A 27,680-nucleotide genomic window follows, 5' to 3' on the forward strand; every position below is an offset into this window, starting at 1 on the left:
CATCAAGGTTTGTATTAAAGATCTCTGTCCTCAGCGCTGTGTGGGCTGCCATAGGGGATAGGAGAAGAACTGGAAGACGTGATCCCTCGTCTCAGTTAGCTCACTGTGTAACGAGAGGGAAGGGAGCCATGAAACAAAGAATAATTATGAATCCAGCCATGTTGAGTTCGTCCCTGGGAGTGGAAGCCTTTCCTGACTGGGTAGTTTGTGGGGGAGGTACAAGCCGTTTCCTTAAGCACCCCCTCCCCCATGAGGTGATTTATTAATATTCTCATCTGGACTTTTTTCCTCATATTTGCAGTACAAAGCTCAGATGGGCAGTACAAATGTTATAATCGCAGTTTTTGTCAGGTGGGATGGGGCGTGGTTGCGGAGGCAGGAGAATTTATAAGTTCAAATACAACCTGAGTTCTGCAGTGAGCTTCAGGCTAGTCTGACCCATCTAATGAGCCCTGTCTCAAAAAAGGAAAACAAAACAGAACAAAACAACAACAAAAACAACCTCCACCCCCCCAAAAAAGGTGGAAAGAAAAACCCCAAATAAATGACAACAAAATAACACCCTCCCAAGAATAAGTAAATAGCTAAAACTTGAAAGTTGCAGTCACATGACACGTGACAACAACTTGGAATGAATGGGGCTTAGATGATGCATTGGTCTCCATTAAAGAGACATTGATCACTTGAGAGATGGCGATGCCCCCCAACCCTTGGACCAGGAGTGTCAGATCAAGAGGGATCCTTTCTTGTTACTTTACTTCCAGTTAGAATCACAACGCGTCAACTTCCGCCCGGAATTTCTAGCTGCTTTTATGTTCGCCGTTGCCATCAGCTTGCCTACATGTCGTATCGTTGCTTTTAGCTGCCCTGCAAATTATGCGGCATTGTAGCAGCTGTTCAGACAAGGAGACAAGGGAAACTCCCTGCCCAGTGTTCTGTAGTTACTGTGTGACTCAGCTGGCTTTACATAATCCACACTGTATGTGGGTGCTGAGTGCCACCCCCCTCTGGTTTTACTCTTCTAGTCATCAGGGATGTCCGGGGTGATGTGAAACACATGAAAGTTTGTATGGGGTGTAGGTGGGTTTTGTGTGGTCTGATCCTGAGATGAGAATGCATGTCTGTTTACCAAATTCTTACCTAGATCCAAAATTATATGCTTGCTTTCAGTGTTAATAGAAGCCTTGGCTTTACTTATTTATTGTTTACTTGTTTATTTCGGTGCTTATCGTCTCTTCTCTAGCTGATGCTCCCGCTACCCATAAGCAGTCGATTAGATGCAGTTCGACAGTTACATTTTTTGCAAGTGATGGCACAGAAATATAACTGCAAGGGAGAAAGTATGGGAACGCGGGCTTTCCTAGAGAGGGCTGAGATTCTGTCTTCCTGCCTTAAAGAACATCTTAATGTCTTAAGCAAAATCCTTCAAGCTTTAAAAAAAAAAAAAAGGAAAACCCATCCAAAATCCCCTGAGGCCTGGGAAGATGTCTTAGTCTGTAGATAGTCTTCGTTGCAAGCGTGAGGATATGAGTGTGGGTCCTTAGCACCACATAAAAGCAAGCAGCAGGATCATGTGTCTGCAGCCCTAGCACTTGGCAGTAGGTGGGTAGAGGCAGATGGAGACAGGTGGATTCCTGGAGCTCCATGCCTGGCCTATTGAGTTGAGTCAAACTCCAGATTCAGTGGGGAACCCTGTTGTAAAAAACAACATGCAGTGGAGGAATAAATACTTGGAGTTGGACCTCTATACATGCACTTGTGTATACAGCCCGACACACACACACATACACACACACACACATACACACACACACACACACACACACACACACTCACACAAACACCAGATATGTGCCCCCCCTCCTTTGGATCTTTGAAAGCTAGTATATTCTATTATTCTGGACTTTTCTGCTAAGACCTACAAATAGCAAAGAGGGCAGCAGGCAGCTGATCAAAGAGGATTCTCAGTTCTTCATAGTCTTTGTGGTTCCACAGATTTTCCAATTTGTAGTTTCAGGACTTAAACTTGTTTTATTTTAAAATAATAAACATTTGTTCTTGAGCAGGAAGAGCCACTTGGGGGTAAGGGCTTGGCACCTCTGTTCCAAGGGTTAGCAGCGGCCTCCAATAGGTGGGGATCACCCCCTGTCCCATGTGGTTCCCAAATGTATGTTGAAAGCTTCTACATGGAAATCATTCTATGGCAAACGTGGCTGGAAATAGTGAATTCAGCTATACTGCTATTACATGTGTTAGCACTCAGTAATGAAGTGTTTAGCAAGTGAACCTTCTGAAGTCGGGTTGAGTTTTCTTCTGAGAAGTGTTTGCAGAGAAACTCACAAAGTGTGTGAATTCGAGACCAAGTCCTTGCTGTTAAGGGGGAGCTGATCCTGCTGTTCTGTTTGCAGTGGACCTCCTGGGGCTGTTGAAGTGGAGATCCAACACCAACCTTCTGCAGCAGAACTTGAGACAGTTGATGAAGGTGGATGGTGGCGAAGTGGTAAAGGTAACACAGGCTGTGGAGGGAGGCTTGGGCTTGTGTTTTCTTCCTGCTATTATGTACTGACTGTGAGGGAGGGCAAAACGCTGGTTGGTTAAAATCACTTAACAATGACGTAAGTCTGTATGTGCGCAGAGCGGCTGGACTCTCTTCGGAAGGGCTAAGCGGCTTAATTTGGAAGTATAATCTTTGAACCCATCAGCTCCTGGGTGCTGTTTTCTCTTTTGATGAGTCCTCAGTGCTGTGTTTACAATGCTCAATGGCCTCTTTCAGCCATGTCAGTCACTGCCTTCCTTTCTAGGTTCTTAGGGTTTCATGGGACATGATGGTCTGTTTTTAACCCATGTGGATGTCCTGTTTGTACTGGGTTGTTTTATTCTTACCATGGCCATTGTCACCGTCCTAGCTACTGAGTCATGATTCTTTAACTGACTCAGAATTTACCAGGATATAGCCAGCTCTGGGCATGGTAGTCTGTTATAAGCACCAAGGGTCAGACCCGGTCATTTCCTACCTATGTGATACTGAACTCTTGTCCTAGCTTCTCATTTCCACTCTGGAGAAATGTTTGTTACTAATTAGAGTTGTTTGCTTTTGCATGTATTTGTTTCTAATATTTTCATTATTGGAGAATTTCATACAATTCTTTTTGATTATCTTCACCCCTTCCCCTCTTGCCCTCCTCCCCTCAACTCCTCTCAGGTTCATCCCCACACCTCTTTATCCATAGACTCTAACTTGTGAAGCCCATTCTCCAGAGCATCAGAAGCTACAACCTTCAGGAAAACAGACTCTTCCTGAGGAGCAATTAACTGTCCCTAGTGCCTCATTGAGTGGGAGGGGCTCATCTGGTTTGATCTTGTACAGGTCTTGTGCAGACAATCACAGCTGTTATGTATTCGTGAGAGCAGCTAGCAGTCCCATCCGGAAGATACTTTCACTCTGAGCCTTTTTGATCTCTGGCTCCTAACCTCTCTGTATGATTTGTAGCTGAGCATCCTACAGGCACTCTGTACCGTGTAGCTATAGCTACTTGTTCAGATCCTCTCTATTCAGTGTCCTGACCTGGGAGCCTTCAGTCAGAGCCATGATCTGAACTCCCGTCAGCATCAGGTTCTGTCCCTTAAGTTCTCTAATGTTAGTACTTCTAACATACTGCCTCTTCTACTCCCTCTCCTGCCTTGGGTTCTTCCCCTGTGTTCCATATAAGGTGCTTGAATGACATTCCCTTGCGTAAATGGAAATGTCATCGTTGTCAGGGTGACCCCTCTGGGCCAGAGGACACTCAGCTGGCTAGTGGTCTGTGATGTTTCATAGATCATTTCTCTATTCCTAGTCAGCGCATCGCCTCTTCAGTTCTTCACCCTCTGTGAGAGGAGCATGCAGTAGGGGACTGCCTTATCTCTGGAAAATTAATTACTTAAAATGGCCTTAATTAACCAGCAATGTGCTTAACTTCAGCACGAATTAATTTGCTTGCACTCCTTTCCTGCATCCGTTGTGTAACCGCTCAAACATGCTCTCGCTAATCTTAAAATTTTAATCATCTCTTCAGTCCTGCTTTTGTACCAATGGCTTGGACAACATTAATTGCTTTTTAGACTTCCTTGGGTTCTAAATCCCCAGTTCAGATGGAAACTGGGTGGATACATGAACATACTTTAAAAGAGGTGCATTTAATGAAATAGTCTCTTTCATTTTGAAGTCCTGGTGTCATGCATTCCTGGTACTTCTATTGACTTGATGTCATACCAGGAAAAAACAAATCTAGAATCGTCTTGTCCTCTTCTCCATTCTCCATTGCTAGTGTATTGTTCTATTTGAATGTTCCCCATGGAAGTGATTTTCCTACTTCTTTTCCCTTCTTCCAGTGATTACTGGTTCTCCTGGCTTGGGCTGGGTTGACCTAACCTAGCCTCTCCTGGTGTGCTTGACCCGTTGCTTCTCCTCTGCCACCATATATTCCAGTCATGCTTGTTCCTGGAGAGATGAACTGAGTTCTCTAATGCATGCAGTTCTGATGGTCTGCAGGACCCGAGCTGTGTGGCTTTATAAGGCGCTTTCTTCTTTATTTAGAAACATTGATGGATGATCCTTTACTCCATGACTTCCTTGTGTGTTATCATAGCTGGTAGAGGAGGGACAGCAGTGCCTGATGGATTGAGAAAGGAATTTGTACACATAGTAGGAGAAATGGATTCACAAGAAGATGGAGAATAGCGATGGCTGCCTGACTCTTCCCTTGGTGGCTCAGAGAGTAAGGGTATCTGAGCATCCGGTCTTTGGCTGTATGTGGGGACCCTTCCAGATGCTTGTCCCCGACTACCAGGTACTGTGTCCAGAGAGGGAGGCTCTGTTCTCTTCAGTTCTGACTCTGTGCTGCTGACCTTGTCATCTGTTTGAATGCCAATGGTAGGCCTAGGGCTGGGAGGTTGCATGAACTACGATGAGCTTGCTACCCAGAGAGCTTCCTGGCAGGGACACTAGGCTGTTAGCAGATGGCATGAAGTTTTGACCTTTGGTTTACAATTTGAAAACTATGGGAATGTAACAAGGTTGTACAGACCCAAACCATCAGAGTTGATAAAGATCTTGTCATATCCAGACTCCAGTTCTTGATAGAAACAGTAGTTTATCTCTGGCTAGTTGTGTGTCCTCTTTTCTCTGTGTAGTAGAGGTTGGGTAGCACAGCGTGGATTCCTGTCTGTCTGAGCCCCAGCTCTCCCGCCACTTATCCTGGTTTTAAAGCATGAAGCACAGGTAGGTAGTTGGGGCTGGCGCTAGTTTGAGAACAGGTTCCTGTGGCTTGTGTCCTCACTCTTCAAAAAGGTTTATAAGATCCCTTGTATGTCTACCAGGGTCTTTGGGTGCTCTTGTAAAGGCTAACCATCTCAAAATCTGGACCCTACCTCTGATTCAGCCACTCCTTTGATATTCTGCCTGTGGCCACTTCACTCACTTTTTAAAAACAGTTATTTTCCCCCCTTGGTGTTTGAGACATAACTTACATACCATAAAATTTTCCCCTTTTTAACTCTGTTCAGTTCAATAGTTTTAATATATTTATTGAGTTGTACAGTCCCCAGTACGATCTAAGAACAGTTTCTCTACTCACAAAAGGAGTCCAGACCTATAAGCAGTCAGGTCCCAGAGTCTCTGGCACCCACAGTCTAGTTTCTTTTCCTGTATTTGATTAGTGGACAGAATATCCACTATATCTTTCCTAGAGATATCCTGTCCCCACGTGATTTAGTGACGGTCCCATGGGAGGATAGATAGGGATAGATAGAAAGCATTCACTTTGCTCACCCATCCTTCAGGGGATGAACTTTTGGTTTCATTTCCTTTTTTGTTCAAAGATGTACAGCGCTGCTTTACGTCTTTTGGCTATCTTTGTTTGTGTGAGCATTATGTTTTTCTACGGGCTTTGTATCCAGGAATGCTACCGTTGAGTTAGAGGGTTAATATAGATGTAAGTTTTTGAGGAATTGTCAAATTGCTCTCCAAAGTCTCTGTACTCTGTAAAATTTTATATTTCCCCCAGCAGTGAGTGCACAAAGGCTCCCATTTTTATGCACCCTCTCCCACTCTGAACTGTCTGTCTGTCTTTTTGCTGATGGCCTTTACAGTGGGTGGTGTGTGGGCACCGGCATGGTTTCAGTTGCATGTCCCTACTGACTAACGATGAGGCATTTTTACTTTGTCCTTTCATGGCCAATCTTGTATCAAATGCTGTCCTTCTTACTCTCGGACATCCCTTCCACTGGGGATCTCACTAGTTCAGTGAAATCCAGTACATCTTATATCTTCTTTAGAGTGTGAGGTTCGTGCGACATATCTTTGGAGTCCATTTTTTTTTTTTTTTTTGTAATTAAGTGAGTGATGCTTTGCTTTCCTATATGGTCATTTCCTTGGCGAGTTTCAGTAGACTGTAATAACAATGTTATCAGTTACTGATGTTGCATACATACTTCCCAGCACCCTGTTGTGTTCCTCCACGGCAGGCATACACGATCTCATATTTTCTTTTTATGGCTCAGCTGGTAGAAGGCCTTTTCCTTTCTCAGCTGAATCAGTGCTCCATGACTTCTGCTCATTACTCATGGTTGGTTGGTAAAAATGAGTCTGGTATGTCCTTATGAAAATATGGAAAAATCTTGAGAAGGGTCTCTGAGTGGAGTGGGCGACATAGGGCATCTCCCAGCTCTAGACTTCTCCTGGTTTTCCCACGGTGACCTCCTTTTGTCCAGAAATCAGTCATGTGGAATTTTGCTTCAATCATCTGTTATCTGACTAAAATATTGGAAATTGCTAGTTTAATTACTTAATTCGTACATTTTTCGAGACAGGGTCTCACTCTGTCGATCAGGTGGGCCTGGCACTCCCTGTATAGCTCAGACAATTGTTCTGCCCAAGCTTCCCCCTGTGCTGGGATTGCCAGCATGTACTACCATTCCTGGACTGGAGAAAGGCAGTTAAGCCGAGTCTTCCCAGAAACCATGGCTGTGCTAGGCTAGGGGAGGTAGGATGCAGGGATCGTTCAGTGACCTCTTGTGTCTTTACAGTTCCTGCAGGACACCTTGGATGCCCTCTTCAACATCATGATGGAGAACTCCGAGAGTGAGACGTTTGATACCTTGGTGTTTGATGCGCTGGTAAGGGGCCTCCCTTTCATCCTCTCAGAGGGTGAGGTGTTCTTTCATGCTGCAGCCTTTGAAGGCGGAAGGGACCCATCCCAGTCACCTTGAAAGCCTTTAGTTGTAGAGTCAATCAAAAAGGAAGCCTGGAGGAGTGCAAATATACTTTGAATGTGAAACTATAGTTATGTTAATCCCCACGCTGGGACAGGGAGATATAAACCTGGGAATGAATGGCCTCTGCCTGGACCGTTTCCAACTTATTTCTTCATATCACAGAGGAAGATTCCAGAATGGCTTTCCTTGTCCCACTCACGAGAATGTTTTGGTTATATTGATAGGTCTTTATCATTGGACTAATCGCGGATAGGAAGTTTCAGCATTTTAATCCTGTTTTGGAGACTTACATTAAGAAACACTTCAGTGCGACATTAGCCTACACGTGAGTTCTCTTGTGTTATTTCAAACCACTGCTTCCTTCTCTGATGTTTGCGATCATTTCTCCTCTGTGACTTTGGCCTCTGACCATACGTTTCGCCACACAAAACTCTGGCTTTACTGGCCTACTTTGTGTTATTGTTTCCTTCTCAACAGTCCGGGACTCCTTGTTGAAAGAGATATATGATAAATTAGCCTCACATTTTGGAATAAATCCACGTTCTCCCCCACACCTTCCATCTATCTTTGAGAGTTTCTGCTTATGTTCGATGAAGCTGATGTATGGATGCACGCTTCCTGTCACTCTGAAGCCCCCCCCCCCAACAGCTGATATATGAACAAATGGATGTGTTTCTGTGTGAGGCTATTGGGTTATTTGTGTGTGTGTGTGTGTGTGTGTGTGTGTGTGTGTGTGTGTACATAAAATGCAGTTTTGTATTCTCCACCCAGCCTCCTTGCTCCTTAAAGTACGTCTTCCCTTTTCTTACACAAATTTTAGCTATTAAACTACTTAGATTCTTCTTTTTCTTCTGTCCATCTAGGGCCCTTGCCTCCAGCCCTCTCTGAGCATGCAGGGAACTTGTGGAGCTTGGGCCAGCAAGAAAAGTTACCTCCTGTTTGGTAACTGCATGCAGGGTACATGGGCTTAAGTGACAACTCTGTCCTTTATGAATTGTGTGATCTTAGGCAATTTGCTTAACCTCTCTGGCCTTCAACCTTTTTGTCTACAAAAAAAGAAGATGAGTGTAGACTTGTTTGAGAATTCTAATGAGTTATTAGAGCTCAGAATAAACCTTGATGCTCAGACAGCAAGCACTAAGCAGTTGTTGGGGTTCATTTACTCTGTTGGACTTACTTTCATGTTGGGATTTAATGACATGTATTCAGATTTTGTATTGTGTAATTGCATTGGAAATTTAAAAAAAAGTCATACTATTTCTTTAAGAACTTTAGAAGTTAGAGTCTATAAAATAGTCCAGGGCCCCATCTGTGCTTCTGAGGAGACTTAGTAAAAGCCTGTTTTCTCTGACTATGTAGCTGTGAACTCAAGGTCCAGGGATGCCAGTCTCTGAAGCCAGTGGGTGGCACAACCCAGTGTTGTGCTACAGATCCCTTCCTGCCCCATTCTTCATGCTTATGGCTGATGGTGGGTAGAGTCCCTGGCAGGGGTAGGAGCCTAAGAAACTACTTAAGCTTGCAGAGCAAGCTGTGTAGATTCTTTTACTAGTCTTCTGTTAATGTTTACTCAAATCTCTCTGTTGGCTCAGTGGAGATGCCCTGTAGATTTGTATATTGGACATTTTCCTATAGAATCTCCGGGAAAGGAACAAATTGGGATGCCTTCTTGCCTTAGTGACTAGCATTTGCTATTCAGGGATTGTGGACGTGGCCAGATGTCTAAGCACATAGCTGGTTCTCCATATGTAGCTGATTTAAATATTTCCTTTCAAGCAGGTCTAATAGGCTATTTTGAGAATAGCTTTCCTACTTTAACTCAGGAAACCATAGCAGTGCTGACCACTTCCTGGTGTGGGCCTATCCTTGCTCACTGGCGGAAAAATAAACTAGAAGGGTTGTTGGGGATATAGCTCAGTGGAGATTTGCATAGTGCCCGAAGCTCTTAGTTTCAGTTCCAGCCTGGGTCGAGGCCACTCTCTGAGGGAGGAGTAAGGAGGATCACAAATTCAAACTTACAGGCTACATGAGTATAAGGACAGCCTGAAATGCAGAGGCAAGATTCAGTATCCTCCTGCTCTGTCTGTGCTGTTTGCTAAAAAGACTTGTGTTTTAGAAATAGATATCTGTACCACATTCTGATAGACTGTAAATCTATTGTTTTCTATATCAATTACAAGGGTTAATAAAAAATAAGAGCCTATTTATTAGTGTATTATAAAAAATAGGAACTCATATTTGACATTACACTTGAAACAGTAATAATTCTTTTCCTATGTGTTTAAAAAAACATTTAAATTATGTGTGCATGTGTCTGTATGGGTGTGGGTATATGCATGTGAGTGCACATGCCTGTGAAGTCCACAAGAGAGCACCAATTTTCCTGGAGGAGTGGCAAGCCGTTGTAAGCTGCCTTACATTGTTGGGACTCAAACTTGGTTCCTCTGCAAGAGCAGAATGTGATCCTAACTACCGAGCCATCTCTCAGGCCTCTAAAGCAGTAACATTTTGATTCTGTGGAAACTTTGTTTCCTCGGCAATGAATCTGAGTAGTCAACCTTTGAAACACCAAAGGAGTAAGCTTTGACTTGTGATTTGTAGCACCCAGTGAAGGCTGTCCCCGCATATTATCTCTTTCCATTGTAGGTACTTATAATGTTCTGTGGGTCAGTTGAAACTCCAGCATTATCTATTAAGAACCTCCATCCATCCTGTTCCCTGAAGACCTCAACAGGTCTCATTATGTTTCCCTGTCTGGGAACTCACTTGTGTAGATCAAGATGGCCTCAAAGTCACAGAGGTTCACCAGCTTCTGCCTCCATAGTGCTGGGATTGAAGGCATATTGCCATTTTTTTGCCTTTCAAAGGCTGTGTGAGTAGCGAGAAAGTTCCCAGCAGTGGGCCTTCTTTTCATCACCTCAGCTCCAGCACAGTTCTCTGCCTTGGCAGTTCACAGAGGCTAGGACACCTTGGGTGTGACCAGTACTGATCCTATTGAGAAGAGAAGGAGGTGCTCCTACGAAGGTCCTTTTCAGGTAACCTTCATGCCATGGCTCTTTTCTGTCTCATGCACTGGGTCTCATGGGGCTGCCATGCGCTTCCCATTGGTATAACTGAGGCCCCATTTGCTCTGCCCCATTTTGGCTTCCTTCAGAGGTTTTGATCTTTATGTAGTTATGCAATGGCTGTGCAGATTTATTTTCTGGGTTTGGGCCATTCTCTTTGTCGACCATCATTATTATTCCAATCCTTTCTTTGATTAATGAGTTGGAAGGATTCTCATTCCCAAGTATGTGCTATGATGTTTTTGTTTTTTGTTTTGTTTTGTTATTGTTTAATGTTGACTTGAATAGAGGTGAAAAGATAAGCTGCTGGGAAGCCTGGAACAATATCAGGAGCTGTGTAAGACAGACTTGTGCCCGGTATCAGAGGCTTCAAGGAATGGCTTTGCTTTGGGGCACTTCCTAATGAACACACTTCCCCGTGTATCACAGTGCCATACCCCATGGCAGATGGGTTCTGCAGGCCAACCTTCAGAACACACAGTTTACACCATCGTATAGGCTGCCCCCACAATGGCTCAGGGTTCCTTTCTGAAGTGCTTTAACCTATTCAGGGTCAGAAACGCCTTCTTATTTATTTGGTCACTTGCAAACTTCTTAACTTATTTTTTAATCTAAATATCATTGTAACTAGCAGACTGGAGGATGTCTCGGGAGGAAATGCATGGGCTGTGCTTTCAGAGGATCGGTTTCGATATGTAGCACCCACAGAAGCTCTCAACGGTCTGCAGTCATAAGACAATCTGAAGCCTTCTTCAGAACTCTGATAGCACCACACACACGTGTTGTGCACAGACATATCCAAGCAAAACAACCACATATATCACATATAATTAAAAAGTGTCAAAAAAGATGTGTGTGTGTGTGTGTGTGTGTGTGTGTGTTGTATATGCACATATGTCTATGTCTGTGTAGATGTATGCACATGCATAGGTCTAGTGCTGATGTCAGAGGTCCTCTTTCAACTCTCTCCTCATCTTGTTTTCTGAGGCAGGACTTCTCACCGAACCCAGAGGTCACTGGCTTGCTTGGACTCACTGGCTTGTAAATTGCACAAATCTTCCTCCTCTGTTTTTGCCTTGCTGGTGCTGGTGTTGCAAGCATCTGCTATTACCATGCCTGGCTTTTGTAGTGGGTCCTAGGGATTGATCTTTGGTCCTCTTTCTTGTGTGACAAGCATTTTACCCTCACCCACTGACCCCTCACCCTACACCATGGTACCTATGCTTGTTTAAAACTCAGAAATGGCTCGAAGACTGCATGTAGCTAGTGCTCCAGCAGAGGACTTGCATTTGCTTCCCAGCACCACGTGTTGGTTTGTAACTGCCTATGTATATATAACTCCTGTTCCCTGGGATTTGACACCTCTGCGGACATCTGCTCACCTGTGGTATGTATTAACTGGTACAGGCACATGCACATGTCCATAAACTTAAGTAAATCTTTTTTTTTCCATGTGGAGAGGTTTAATGAGAGAAGAAGAGGAGAGGAGAGGAAAGGCCGGCCATGAGCACGTGGAGGGAAGGGGTGGGGGTAGAGAGAAAGGACAGGGAAGAGAGGAAGAGCAGGGAAGAGAAGAGAACAAAGAGCTTAAGTAAATCTTTAAAGTGAATAAAACTCCCAAGACTTTTGCTCATGGCTACTCTAGTGTAGGAGGAATCATTTTGTGAATTCAGACAGTTTTCCCATCCTTGTAACTAGTGTCGGAGACAAGATGTCTGTACTATATTGCTATCCCCCGCACAAGAAAGACTGCTCTTGCCCTCAGAGTCAGTGTTGCTTTCAAAAAAGCAGCCATGTTCCCATTTCTGTATCAGAGCTGTTTTGTCTTCTCTTGAACACCATGTACTCCTATGCACCTGGCCTTTTTCCTTCAGCATAATGCTTTCAAGATTTGCCCATATTGCTCTATGTGTCATTGTTTGAATTGGGCCCTTTTTAAAAAAAAATTTCTTAGTCATAATTGACTCCCGCGATTTGTTCTGTCATTAATGATAGATGGGCTGGAGGGCTCTTACCTTCCTGGGATTCTGCATAAGGCTGAGATTTCTTGTCTTTTATAGACACAGCATTCATTTCTCTTGGATAAATGCTCAGGCCAAATTTGCCTGCCCAGAGAGACAAGCATGTAGTTTATGAAATTATTTTATTACTTTGCATTCTATGAACAACTTACAAACACCCTTTTGCGTAGAGTGGAAAGGTGTGGCCATGGATGTAGCTTCATAAGTAGAGGGACACAGAAGCCCTGGGGTTGATTCCCCGCACACAAAGCAAGGCCTGATAGCAAACATCTGTGAGCCCAGCACTCTTGAGGTGAAGGCCAGAGGATCAGAGGTCCAAGGTCACCCTCAGCTTCATAGTGACTGTCAGCCTGGGTTACATGAGACTGTCTCACCAACAAACCAAATCCAACCGAACCAAACTCAACCAAACCAACAACCCCAACAATCCCTGTTGGTGGTGATGGAACCTCCTGTCTAGCCTTTTCCTTTGCCTACTTAATAGCTGAGCAGTGTTCTCCTCTCTCTTTCATGATTAAATTACTTACACTCAGGGGATGGGCATTGTATTGGTTATATAGACGATGCTGAGGGAGATGTTAGTGAACACACCTGTAGTTGCTTCTGTTGAGATTCCATAAACTGGAGTTCCTGATGTCAACAGATTGGGATATTTTTGCTTTTAACTGGTGTGAGAAAATACCCTGATTGAAAGAGTATCGTTCCCATGTTTCCCTTCCTCCTGCCTATACTAGGCAAACATTTCCCTTGTTATTTGTTTGTACATTGTATTATTTACTTTTACTCTGTGTGGTAAAGATTGGATGCAGGGCCTGCCTCCTGCTGCAGGCTTTTTCCTACTGAGCTGCTTTCTCATCTCTGTCTTATTTTAATTTACATGTATTTGTTTATTAATGAAGTTGATCACATTTTAAAAATTACATTTCTCAAATTTTGTTTGTTTGTTTTACGTCAACCTTCTCACATAGCCTGAAGGTCTGAATGAATCTGTTACCGTTTAGACTCTCTGGTTACGTAGGAAAATCTGAGGCTTTGCCCTGTGCCAAGAATTTTGTAAGAAGGTGTCTATGGCTGGGTGTGGTGGCACAAGTCTTTAATCTTAGTTCTCTCGAGGCAGAAGCCAGTCTGCTCTTTCAGTGGTTCTCAACCTTCCTAACACTGTGACCTTGTAAAACAGTTCTTCATGCTGTGGTGATCCCCAATCATCAAACTATCTTGTTGCTACTTCACAACTGCAATTCTGTTACTGTTATGAATTGTAATGTAAATATCTGATGTGCAGGACATCTGAGAAGTGACCCCTTAATGGGTCTCAATCCACAGGTTGAGAACCAGTGAATAATAAGTAGTCCTAGGGGAGCCCGAACTACATCAAGAGACTCTGTTTTAAAAAACAAAAACACCTTCCCATCCCCCCCCAACCTCCACAACCTAAGAAGCTATGAATTACAGAGTCGCAGTGGACAGTTTTTCGTATTTACTTTCTATAGTTATGTCTGCCATGGGATGGGGAATTTGAAAAATAATTCTGATGAATTTGTATGTGCTGTGATTTGTGTAAACTGTTTTCGTGTTAGTGATTTGTTTTATGATCCCAGTTTACAAATATGAACACGAGAAATACAGTTATTATTTATGTTTTAAAAATTGAATATTTTGGGGTGAATGCCATTGAAATATCTGCTCTAAAAATGTTAATATTTTTATTTATTTATTTTTTTACCCTCTTAATAGAGATCCTTAGGAAATTCATTTAAAATTTAGCACGGTTTATTTGCATTGCCATCTAAAAATTTCCCATTCAGTGTAAGGCCTTTTGTTGCAGCAAATTAGCTAACCTGAACAGGTGGCTGATGGTTCTGAGTGAGGGACTCTTTTATCCCACCTCTGCAGAATTCCTACATTGCCAGGAAGGTATTTTATCAGGTGCTTTGCCTGATTAGAAAACCTTTATGAATATGCATATTTTCATATGTGGAAACCAGAATAAAAGTAACGTAAACTTCACTCTCAGTTAAGTGTACAGTTGGGATTTCTGAACCCTTGATTGACATGTGTTTCCCTTGGGACCAGGAAACTGACCAAGGTGTTAAGGACTTATGTGGCCAGCGCTGAAAAACCGGGAATCAACGAGCAGCTGTACAAAGCCATAAAAGCCTTGGAGTACATCTTCAAGTTCATAGTGCGCTCACGGGTACTGTTCAACCAGTAAGTGTTCGGTGAAGGCCCTATGAAGTCTTCACTTGACTTTTTTCTCCCTTTCTTCTCTCTTCCTTTCTGTCCTTGGCTCCTTTTCCTTCTCCTTGCCTTCTGTTACGACCAGACACTCATAGATAAAGGGCAGATGTGCATTTGCCCATGCTGACCCTGACAGTTTCCGCAGCTGTCCCTGCAGAGGTTAGGCTCTCCCACAGGCTCAGAAGTGTGCCTGCGAGCCAAACATTGTCTGCTGAAAGCATTTGCAATGCTTCTCACGCAGCGCTGGGCATCCACCGAGGGCTCGGCAGTACTTTTCAGTATATCTTCATAGAGCAAAAAGCCCCACAAGGGTGAATGGAAACGAAACAAGCAATGAGGAGGAAAAGCCAAAATCAAGTTGTACTGCCTCACGTGGGAGCACTGCAGGGCCCTGGCCACTTTCCTCCTTTCAGCAGAATGCTGTGTTTCTCCAGACACTAGAGCGCCCTTGGGCACCCTGCCTAGTGAGTGGTTCATGGCAGCTGACCACCTTTTGAGTTAATTTTGTTATTGTAAGCAAGTTGGGATGTCTATGACTCGAATGCTGGTCTTTTATCCATCGATACTTACAACCTCCATGCCTGTGGTGATTCAACAAAGTCACTTTGCGACTCACAGTGATGGCCCCAGCATCTCACAGTACCAGGAGAGATGAGCAGGTGGGTAGTTTAGCTGTGGAGCAGGCTCTGTTTATTTTTGGAGGGTGCCATTTTTTGTTTTCATGACTTGCATTGAATGTTGTGTGCCCATGGTAGCTGTTCAAGATTGATTGATGTTCTTCTGGTAGGTCTCTACACGTAGAGATGGGCTTGGTGAGTCCATCAATTACAAAGCACGCTCGCTGCCTTTGCAGAGAACGGGGCACACAGCATGTTATCCTGGAAAACCCAGCATAAAGTTCATTGGAGCCCTATCTACACCCATTTTCTCTAAGCTTCATCTTCACCTGCTTGAAGTGGATATGTTCAAAAATGCCAAGAGGAGAGGGGACAAAAGCAGGAGGAATGCTGCAGCAGGATGCTACTGATTATGGAGACCAGTAGTGGTCACAAGTGGTATATCTCCCAAGAACTGGACAGCCCTCCCTGTGTGTGCGGCTGAGTGGACTCTCTTCACTCTAGGGCTCCTGCTGGTTAAGCCAGAGGTCACAGGAAGAAGACAACATTGGAGGCTTGAGGCTTTGCCCTTGATTGGCATCTCAAAGGCATGCTCTTTCTCATCCCTTGTTGGGAATTGGCATGGCACTTCATGTGCATGGATTCTGTCTTTGTAGGGTACTTAAACTGGCGGTGATTTTCTCGCTATTAGGTAAGAATGAGAACAAGTAAACTGGCCTATACTCTGCTGTGTATTGTCTGGTTTTCCTTCAGTCACGCTAATTACGTGTCAGTGAACTCTGTGGCTCCTGGAATCTTCATTTTAATTAATTTCCCCCCATTACTGCCCCCCCCCCTGCAGATGTCATGCCTCGCATGTCAAGGTCAGTGGACAACTGTAAGAGTTGGTTCTCTCCTTCCATCACGTGGTTTCTGGGGATCAAACTCTGGTTGTCAACATTTCAACAGGCACTCTTCTCAACTCAGCCATCTTGCCAGCCCCTATTTTTCTCACTTCTTTAAATTCTCTCATTACAGTTGGGTAGAAAGATGAACTAGAAAGAAAGCCCATAATAGTCAGGTGATGTGGTTTTTATCATGGTTTACCTAGAAATTTTTAATCTTGTCCCATGTGTGATCCATGTGCTGCTGAGTCAGGGATTTGATGAGTGTCTCCCTTAGCTACAGTAAGGATTTTCTCATTCCTCAGAAATCCACAAGAATGGCGGCTTGTGTAGTTGGGTTGTCATAGCAAATGTTGACTCTCTTATACAACACTGCTATGTTAGAAATGACTGTGGTCCTTCAGTCCACTGAGGTCAGCCGAATAGACCAGTAGGAAATTCTCTGCCTCTCACTTTGGCTTCTCACTGTAACTTAGAGTTACAGGCATAAGGTCTTGGAACCATGGTATCTCAGGTTTGCTCAGTTTGATCAGTCTTATGGTGTTTAGGGAATATGTTTGGTTTCTTGTCAACATTAAAAATCTACTTAGGTGCTTTACCAGGTACAGCTCACTTTACCACCCCACCATGTATTCAGCTTCTAGCAAGAAGACTTCGGCTTTCATTCCCTTGTTCCATGTGGTCCTCACGTTCTCAGCATCCAGGATCTTTCTATCCTGTTGTCTTTAGAGATTCTTTTCATTTCCTCATGACCTAAAGGGTGGGTCTGCCTTTCCATATTTGAGCAGTGATGTCAGGTTCTAGTGCAGCTGTACCAGGTTCTCTTAGGCAGAGGCTCTTTGAGCTTTCTGAAGGCTGTGTGAGGCTCTCATCTCATTGACAGATTGTTGTCACAGGCCAGCCCTAGCTTTCAGGGAGATAGATGAGCGCCAAGTTGATGCAGAGTATGGTACCTTCAACAAAATATAAGTTGCTACATTAAGTTTATATTGGACAGAGAGACTCCTATCTCACCCTCATATTTTCAACCCAGAGTATCTGGTGCTTCATGTGCTTGAGTAGATTCCCTACCCCCATCTCAGGTTCTAAATGACCTTCATGTAGGCTCAACTTCTGCTCAGGTCTCTTCTCACAGGAACTAACTCATATCCTACTGGGACACTCTCATGAGACCTACATGGAGATCTCACATGGGAAGTGAGTCTACACCAAAGGGGTACCTCTTTATCCTCTTCTTCCCCCTCTAGGAATCAAAGAGTCTGCCTTCTGGCTCCTGTGAACTCCTTCCGTCTTCAAAAGCTATCAGAAAATACTGTCATCTGTTCTAGGACTCCGACTCCTCCATGACTCCACTATGTTGTATATCTATGGTGCCAGGGCCTGAACTTCCCTTGAATCCCTCACTTGTTGTCTCTCTGTCCATAGTACTATAGCATAGTCCTAGTAATTTGTTGCCATGTTCTTTTGAATTATATGCTCCAATTAAAACCTAACCTGAGTAGGACACAGGATGTACCTCATTTAGGGGCTCAGCAATGCCCTCTTTCCTAGGCTGCATCTCTCCGAGGGAGGTCTCAAGAAAGAACAGTCTTATCTCAAATTAACCAAACTAACTTTCTTTGCTAGAATAGCATGCACTTTCTAAGAGCCAAGATTGTGCAGAAGACAAATCCAGGGTCAGCTATCTCTAAGAGGCATTAGAGTCCTGCACTCCCCAAGGACCTTGACTAGAGTCATGGTCTTTTTTACTGACATGTGGGGATCACAATGACTTGTTGTCTTACTTTCCGTTGTCTTTTTCCTATTCTCCCTCCCTCTCTCTTTTGTTCTATTCTCTTTCCACAAATATGTTATAACTTAAGTCCTGTCTGTATCACAGTTTTCATGTCCTTGTCAAACCCTTCCGCATTTGTGGATTTTAGCTCCCTACCAGGATTTTTTTTTTTTTTTTAAAGCACGCGAAACAAAGTAATTTATTATGGAAACTTCTCAGGAGGCTAAGAAATCCAGGAAAGGCACAAGTTCATTCACAAGGGCATCCTTGCCCACAAAGCTTTGTCGCTCTCCCAGAGGTCCTCAGCTAAACAGCACCTCTGTAACCTCCAGTGGTATTCTCCTTTTTCTATTTTCGCATCACTGAGATGTGAACAAGCAGCCTCGTACCCCTGCTGCCAAGCAGTGCAGTGCAGTGCTGTGTGGCCACCTGCTCCAGAGCAGACACTTGCTGCCGTGACTTCTTCATCACTATGGACTCTATGCCCTCAACCTATGAGCCAAATAAATCCTTACTCTTCCAAGTCACTTTTGCCAAGCAGTTGGTTGCAGCAGAGAGAGAAGTAACAAATAGACCTCAGGCTTCTGTTCTCAGGCTCCTTGGTGCATGCCGGCCACCCACGTCATTTCCTGCCTGGCTTTTGTTACATAGTCTCAAGTTTTAATCTACCTTTGTTCTGAAAAAAGAGAGGGAAAAAGAGAGGCTTGCCCTGAGAGAAGGGGTCTGTAGAACTGGAACTCTCCGTGTCCCCAGCTGAACCTATTCCTCTTTTGTCCCCCCCCCCATCTTAACGCTACCACCCTGCCATCTGGCCACAATATGCCCTCATCTTTATTTCTCTTCCTCATCCTCAGGGCTAGCCCATCACTGAGTCCTGTCCAATTCTTTTTCTCCTCAATGCTAACTTTCCCCTTTCTTCCCCTGTTTCTCCTGAGCTAGACAAGTCAGGCTCTCCTGAAGTCTGAATGGGGCAAGACCTTTCATGGAAGCAGCCAGAAACCTCCTGTGGGTTTCTGGAAGCCAACCCACTGTGGGCTAAAGGGGTGTGCCCTCAGCTGTCTTACTTCAGCCATTGCCTTCCCGTGAGTTCTGTGTGCCTTGGATCTCCAGACTACTCTGTCTTTGCTGCATCTTTCAGGACTCCCTGCATTAGTCTCTTTCACCAATGGGACCAGGTCTAACTGCCCTGAGCTCAGTTTTCTTCTGCCCCTGCTTCTGTCTGAGCTTTGGGTGAGAGAGTGGGGTCTTCCTGGGCCCCCATTCTGGTATCACTCCCTTTGCAGGTTAGGGATGTTCATCCACTTTCTGTGGATTCCCCTGCTTTTCTTCCAATCAGACTAGGATTAGAGATTACCTGGCCCAGCGCTATGCCCCACAGACTACCCAAGATGTGTTTATGTAGCACCAATGCTCTCTGTGCTACGGACTCATGGTCTTTGGGTTCTTTTTAGAACCCACCTCATCCTGTACTCCTGCCCCCTTCCCCAGTCTCTTAGCAATTCTCCCTGCAGCCCAGGGCTCTTTGCGCACTTCAGCGGACTTGGTTATCCTGTTTGAACTTGGCACCCATAAGTTCTTTTGTTTTGTCTTGCTTTGCTTGTGAGATCACTAGAGACTAACTTGCAAGTGTATGGGATGCAGCATGCATTGTGCAGGAGCTGTGCCCTTGGGTTTGATCTCAGCACCGCAAACAAGAGCGTGGGACACTGAGTTTGGTCAGAAGGGAGATTCATGAAGTGTCGGGGAGACAGCCTCTCTGCTAGGCTCTGTTCTCTTTGACTCCGTGACTTTTGCAGGCCTCAGTTTCTTCGTCTGTAGCGTGAAGGACTTGGGCTGCATGGGTAAGCAGCTTCCCTCCTGGCACTCCAGAATACTCTGTGTCTGAGGAATCATGAATGACTATGGAAAGTGTGGCTTCTAAAGTGGAGCTCACGGCCACGACTACTTTCAGTAGGGAGGTGGTGAGCAGCACAGGGTGCTCAGAAAGTGAGGGACCTGGATGGCAGGGTCCCACTGACCAGTTTCTCTCTCAGTTGTCCTTTCCATCCTGGTAATCTGCACCATCAACCGTAACAGGAGCTGACAGCGGCTGCATCTTTTCTAAGGACCACAGCTTCTACCACAGGTCTAGGCTCTGTTCCGTCTAATCCCTGAGACACAAGCGAGGAGCGAAGGTCCCTGAGGTGATCCACCATCTAGACGCAGAGCCGGCACTCACTAGCTGCGCAGTCTGGATCAGCTGGTTGCTGGTCCTTTCCCTTTTAGTCAGTGTCTTCTTGCAACTCTATGCTGTAGTCCAGAGCTCTGCCCTTTCCATTTGACCATGGTGACCATGACAACTGATGGATGCTGATGGACCAGGACTCCAGGAAGAGGCTCTGGCCCTAGCTGACAAGGCTGTGGTCCAGCTAATCCAGCAATGGCTGCCTATAAACATAAGATCCAAGCATCCAGTAGTTGTTCAGTCCATGAGGTTGGATGTCTCAGCTGGTCTTCAGTGTACACTGAACCTCAAAGAAGTAGACTCTTGGAGAGCAACTTCCTTCTTCCATGCCTTTTATATATCCCTACCAGGATCTTTAAAGGACGAAAGAACATATATGCCTTTCAGAATGTAAAGTGCACTTATAGCCATATTGTATAGAAACGAGAAATACTTCTTCATTATACTGGGGTCTGAAAACTGTGATGTGTTTTAGTATCTTGTGATTCCAGGGGCAGAGAACATTCATGCCCTTCCAGCCAGAGCTGCTTCGGCCAGAAGCTTCATTTCCCCGCCCATGATGACCTATGCCTTGTCTTCCCGTGACATTTACCTTTGACTTCAATGGCTTGATTAGAGTCTTGGTCCATTCCTGTTTTGAATGGGTTACTTGAAGAGGCAGTAACAGTCTGGTTTTCCTGTCAGAGGTCTGGAATATTTGAGCATCAGAGGCTCTCTAAGCAGGTCTCAGGCAGGAAGGATAGTTTCAAAGGTGGGGAGAGGAGCAAAGTAGAATTCCCATTTTCTTACCTACAGTGTGTTCATTGACTTGGGAGAGGAGCAGTTTTGCTCATAGCTGGGATTGACAACTGCCTCTTTTATTTTATTTTATTTTATTTTATTTTATTTTTTTCAGTTGGAACAAACTTTTGAGGTCTATTCTTTTTTTCTTCTTTCAAAATGGTCTGCTGTGTTTTCAAGTATAATATAGTTGCTGTGTTAAATTCGGGGATAATTGCAAGTAATTATTCTCCCGAAGAACAAAGAGATGAAACTTGGGAGATAGGGATACTGACGCTTAGCATGTTCCGTGCCTGCCTTTCTGTGGTACAGTCCCATTCCGTACTCTTTGTTCTACTTAGGAAGCTCTTTTTTGTCTTGGAATGAGAATAGCAGCTCTGGCCCAAGCAAATTTGGTTCATGGTGAACCCAGTGAAAGGCTCCAGGCAGCCAGAGGCTCCTCTGCTGTTGTTTTTCTGCCTTCTGTGTGGGTGGACCACATTAAATAGAAAGCCCAAAGCAGACACATCCTGCAGCAGACCTGCTGAAGGCTGGCCTCCGTCTAGCCTTGCTTGGGCTGTGACTCCCTTTAGTGTGCTATAGTTTCTGCTTGTCATCTGGTGTTAGCCTTGTGAATAATTAGTTATTGATCATGACTAAGTTATGCTGATCTATCTTTATGCTCCTGGGTCACAAACTAGAATGTAGATCATATACAAAGAGCCTGTCATCATATGTTGTTAATGAATTCTCATTGAAAGAAGAGCAAGGAATGAGGAGCACTCACTCATCAATTTATTTATTGATAAGTTTCTGGGCTCCTTCTACCCGTCCCTTCTTATACTTTAAAGTAGGTCAAATGAGTGACTCTTCCTGGTATATTGGATAAAACTAGGATGGGAAGTTCTAGAGACTTCCCTGATGATCTTTTATTGCAGAGAGACATTTCAAAGGAGTCACTGTACAGTGCTAAGCACTCACTGTTTGGCAAGAGAGCGGCTCATTATTAAAATGTCATCCTTGAGAGGTTCTTTGTAGGATTTCAAATTAATTAAAGGCTCATTCATTATGCTTTACAGGTTTGAAAGAGTTGTCGTTAGCCTACAGGTTTATAACTGTTGTCCGTTATGTAGATTTAGTCCTTCCTCAACTTGAGAGTTTTCCCTAATGTCTTGGTTAGTGTGAATGTTTCATTCTTTACTCTTTTATTTTCCAACTCTTGGCTGGTTTATATTGAAGATTCCTGTGCCAGCTTGCCCAGGCTTGTCTTAGAATTCATAATGTGGTTTAGGTTGGTCTTGAACTCAGTGTGATCCCCTTTCCTCATCCTCCTGAGAACTAGGATTACAGGCATGAGTCTCTGTGCCCAGCTTAAGGTATGTCTTTTGACATGTGTTTATTTTTATTTTCCAATACCACAGTTCTTTAAATTGGAAATACCATTTGTTTAAATATAATGTGAGGTTTAGATTTCATTTCTCAACATAAAATATATAAAAAAAATCAGGAGAATTTTTAAAGCAAATGATATTTCTTTGTCCATAGCATTGTGAGAATGGCAGAGGATTGAAATTAGAACACAAGTCATGTTAAACTGTGAACATCTTTAAAGAGGACAAGGCAAGGGGATGTTTGTAAGGACCAAGAGAGGGAGATTACATCAGATACTTTTGAATAATAATCTTTGGCTGTAGTAAATAGACAAGACTGATCTTAGTCCAAGGTTGCTGGGTATATGTTTCTGAAAATATAAAGCTGGGTACCCATCCATGCACATCTGGCTTATGCAGGCCCTCTTGTTTCAGCTTCTGTGGGACATTCATGGTGAGGACATTCCCTTCACAGCCTCCAGCTTTAGGTACATTCGGGGAATAGGGTCTGCACAGAAACCACATTTTGGTTTTGACAACTTTTGCATTCTTCTTTGAAATAAAGATTATACTTCTCAATACTTCTTTAGCAGCAGCCCTGTAGTTAGAGTTTGGCTGTAAATTGCTGCAGATACACTGCTCTCCTGGTCACTCGTTTGGTCCTATGTCAGGGGCAGAAGTGATTGGTGCCTGGGAATGAGAGTCATCACCTTCCTGTCATAGGGAGCCAGGAGGAAGCTTAGAAGGACCAGGTCTCTGGAGAGCTCTGCTGGAGCTTGTGGATAACTTCCTGTCCTCTGTTCTTTGGAAATGGTTAACTTTTCATGCAGTGAGTTTCCAACAAACAAGCAAGACAGACAGATGCGGTAAATATAAGGCATGGGAAGTTTGGAAAGAAAATTTTGAACAAAGAAGTAAATTCCATTTGCATATAGAATTTGGAAAGGGCACGGATCGTTAGAGTTCTAAAACTTTTGTAATCCTTAATACATTCCATCAATAATCAAACACTGTTATAAAAGTAATTCATATTTTATAGGTCAGACTTAATCACTTTCAACATAGTTCTTAAAGGACTTCAAAACCAACAGGTATCCAGCTGTAGACTTGGCTCAGAGGCTGACAACACTTGCTCTTCTTGCTAAGGACCTAAGTTCAGTTCCCATCCCCCAGACTGCAGCTCACAACTGTCTTCAAGTCTAATTCAGGGGGATCCAATGGCTTCTTCTGGCCTCCATTAACACTGCACATAACATGGTTCTCATACATATATGCAGGGAAAAGATAACTTTAAAAAACTAAACATATAAACAGATGCCATCAAGAAAACAATCATTAAGTTTTAACCATTTATAATTAAAAAAACTAATGCAGGTGGCAGAAAAATTATCTTGAGAAAATATAAAATTATTCATATCCTAAGCTAGTTTTTTTTTAAGTTTTACTAAGAACAGATATACATTTAAAACTTTTTTTTTTGAGTAAAAAAAGACTGGGACTCTGGCTTCACCTCAGTGTGTAGGTTAGGGTTTAGAGAATACTGTAAATGCTTTTTAAAAACGACCACACATGGGTTTCCTCTTGTACGATGTATCTTTCCCAAACCTCCTGCTCACAGCCTGCAATATGCTTAAGGTTACCCTGGTCCCTTTCTTTCTTATCCCTCTTCCTTCTCTTCTTTTCCTCCTCCTCCTTTCTTCCTCTTCCTTCTCCTCTTCTTCTTTACTTTGGAACAATGCCTGTCATTCTACTACTGGACAAAACCTTCATTTTGTAATATCTGAAAAAAATTCTTTTTCTTGGCCTTCTTTATCAAAAATGTCTCTTTTTCATCGTAATTCGGTCCCTTCCTTTCCTGTCTCTTAGTTCCAGTTTGGTTTTGCTTTCTTCCTTAAATAGACACTTTAAAATAAAACCCTAAGACTCGCTGCATTTAGGCAATGACTCTTTTTCAAAAAGAAAGGATGAATTTCATGTGTTACACACTTTCCTTATCAAAACATGCTTTGTTTTCCCATTTTCTTCTTTCCGTATAGAATCACCCCTCAGCTCGAACTTGAAACTCTTAAGTAATCGTTTTTGTAGTCCAGACCAGAGAGGAAATCCATCTTGAATTTTTTCCAAATACTGACAATGTATGAAAATATGTATTTTAATAGACCGAGTTTGTATACTGTGTTATACAGATTTGAAAAAGCCATGGAAATCTTAATTCTACATTTAACTCATTTTATTATTTTAATTGACATTGGAATCATGCCAGTTCTTTTGTATATTTAATACTACTTAGACTTTCATTTTGTGTAGCTAATTTATTTTTAAACATACCATTTAACACTCATCTAATTTATTCTTTGATTATATATTGAAGAAATCGGGGATGCTACACACACATTTATATACAGTCTCTATTTTCAGTTATTTCCTTGTCAAAGACAAACCGGAAAAGATAGGTAGCTGAATTTAACGTGCAGGAAGCAATAGATATTACATTATGTTTTTATTTACATATTTATTTTTAGGTCAGTGTTATGGTTTGATTTTGATATCTTGCCGAGATAATTACAACTTGGCCAAGCCATGGAATCCAGGCCAAGTTAGTATGCTCATACCAGCAGATATCTCTGTTTTGATTTTGTCAAAAAAATTCCTAAGACAGTAATACAGGAATGTAAACTTATTAGTTTATAAAAAAGATAGTTGAGTGAAAATTATATTTATGGCAGAATGGAACCAGTTAAGGTCACCTACTTATTGAACTTCAAGATTTTTTTTTTTGGTAGTTTTATGAAGCCTGTGAAAAAATTATTCCGTTTCAGCAGTTCACACAGCTTGTGGTTTTCAAATAAGCCTTTCTCCTTCTATTGTTTTCTTTTTTTCCCTTCATCTAAATGAACATAGGAGTGAATGCTTGGATGTTTTCATTTTGACTAGAACTGGGTGAAATAAATTTCTAAACTCCCTTTAATAAATAGATAATTTTAGTGTGAGAAAAAAGGTGGACTGAAGATAGAAATAAAAACATAAGAAATTAGAACAAAAAAATTAACATTATTATTATTATCATTATTATTATTATACATTTGCAGATTAAGAAAAATCACGACAGCTTTGACACTAGAATGTTATATCTGGCATGCAATCAAAAATATTTTTAGATGCATAGAACCAAGAGATATTTATCCCCCCCAAAAAAAAACATAGATGTGACCACAAAGTTCCAGTATTTTTAAAGTATGATAGATATTATTGCTGCAGGAACTGTTGCAGAAATTATGCCCTTTGATTTCAGGATCTGCCCACTCTGGCTAAGTAAATTCTTCCCTGAACTGTGGCTGGCACTCAAGGAAAAACTGTTAGCTTTATGGTGTCATCCCCACCCAAACTGGCAGCACCGACAGAAGAGTCTTCATATAAGTTTCACCTCAAAGATGGTTGATTGGTTCCTGGAGTTCTGCCTTGCTTAGTGAAGGGATCCTTCCAGTACCCTGAAATAATATAAAGTCAATAGGGTGCCTTTACCAAAAAGTGGGAATCTTGATTTGAGAAAAGACTCATGAGTCAGAAAATGCTATGTTGTAGAAATAGAGAATACCACTGACTCCTTATAGGGTCTGCTACAGTTGATTGTTTGCTTCAAAGGGATTGTATTCCAGGCCTCATTGTGGCCACCACATGCATCAACTTACATGAGAAAAAAAAATCTGACATCTATCCATGTATGTATGTATGTATGTATGTATGTATGTATGTATGTATGGTCTACTGTCAAACATCTGTTCTCTCTACCTGTCTCCATCCTTCTATCTATCCATCCATCCATCCATCCATCCATCCATCCATCCATCCAGGTTAATTTTTATTATCAACTTGACACAATTTGACACCTAGAGTGACCTGACAAGGAACCTCAATTGAAGAATTGCTTCCATCAGCTGGTCCTGTGGCCATGTCTCTAAGATGTTTCCCTGTCACTTGGTCTAGGACAGTGGCTCTCAATCTGTGCATCACAACCTTTTGTTGGTTGTAGAACAACCCTTTAACAGGGCCTACCTAAGACCATCTGCATTGCTGATATTTACATTCTGATTCATAACAGTAGCAAGATTACAGTTATAAAGTAGTGGTGAGAATAATTTTATGGTTGGAGGTCACTGCAGCATGAGGAACTGTATTAATGGATCACTGCTTTGGGAAGATGGAGAGCCAATGATCTTGGATGTCCATGCCATTGTGGCAGTAAATTCCTTTCCCCCCACCCCCAACAAGTGGTTCTGGGCTGTATAAATAACGGTAGCTAAGCATAAGCCAGTAAGTAGATTTCTTCTGTGCATGACTTCTTGCCTGGGCTTCCCACAATGATTGTGACCTGAATAAACCCCTTTTCCCCTAAGTTGCTTTTGGTCAGTGTTTTCTTACAGCAATGGAAAAAAGCTAGAATACTATCTATACATTCGTTCTGTCCCATATATCTTTTCTGTATGCCTATCTAGGCCTATTATTTATAGTTCTCTATCCACCTATCACCTCTATGTATATATTTCTATCTGGTCTATCTATCTCATCTCCATATCCGTCTGTTATGAATTATCTATTTCTTGTGCATGGATCACTCATCTGTCACTTCCTTCTGTCTATCTTGTCTGCCTGTATCTGTCTATCTGTATTAGTTATTTTATTGTTCGTGTGAAAGAACAGTATTACCATGCTCACTTATAGAAGAAAGGGTTCATTTGGACTTGAGGTTCCAGAATGTCAGATTCCATAATGTGGAGCAGAGGCAGCAAGAATCTGACAGATTACATCTCTCACTGTTAGCAGGAGGCAGAGTGAGAGAACTAGGAATGGCTCATCCCCTTGAAATCTCAAAGCTCATCCCCAGTGACATGCTTCCTAGTCTTGGTCACTCCTCCTAAACCTACCCAAAGAGCACCACCAGCTGGGGACCAAGCATTCAGTCATCAAAGCCCATGAGCAACATTCTCATTCAAATTAGTGAATTATTGTGATTCTGTCTGTCTGTCTGTCTGTCTGTCTGTCTGCCTGCCTGCCTGCCTGCCTGTCTGTCTGTCTGTGGTGATTCTATCTCTCCCTCTCTAGATATCATTTCTCTATTTCTGTTTATATCTCGCCAGTCTACTGTTTAACAAAGATTCCCCAATGTATCTTTATTGGGAATAGCAGTTTCATGGTAACTGCTGAACAGTGTGCTGGGAACATGCATGCCACAGCTGACTGTAGGTACATTCAGAGTTTGAGGCAAGGGAGGGATTTTCCAGAACAAAGCATGGGATGACATTAGATACTTGAACTGTAGTTGTTGGACACGATGATTCATGGCAGGATTGGCATCAGTCCCAGGTTGAGGGGGCAGATGCTGGGCAGGGGACCCATATGGTAGTGGTGGTGTAACTGTTGTGCGGCTGTGTGCTTTCTGGTGATGCTATTGGACACATATACATAGGATCTCCTGCTTA

General features: G+C 42.9%; 1 protein-coding gene across 2 annotated transcripts in view; it reads left to right on the forward strand.

Annotated features, from left to right (window-relative positions):
• The window catches only part of Dock1 (dedicator of cyto-kinesis 1), a 509,283-nt gene that overhangs the window by 114,771 nt on the left and 366,832 nt on the right, over window positions 1-27,680 (forward strand). For both annotated transcript variants that reach the window (NM_001143858.1, XM_087561118.1), the window contains 4 exon segments: window positions 2,409-2,506; window positions 7,066-7,155; window positions 7,479-7,579; window positions 14,411-14,545. In NM_001143858.1, coding sequence (NP_001137330.1) covers window positions 2,409-2,506; window positions 7,066-7,155; window positions 7,479-7,579; window positions 14,411-14,545 — 424 coding nt within the window.

This window comes from Rattus norvegicus, chromosome 1 (genome assembly GCF_021556685.1).
Source record: "Rattus norvegicus strain SHRSP/BbbUtx chromosome 1, alternate assembly SHRSP_T2T, whole genome shotgun sequence".
In the NCBI taxonomy this organism is placed as follows: Eukaryota; Metazoa; Chordata; class Mammalia; order Rodentia; family Muridae; genus Rattus; species Rattus norvegicus.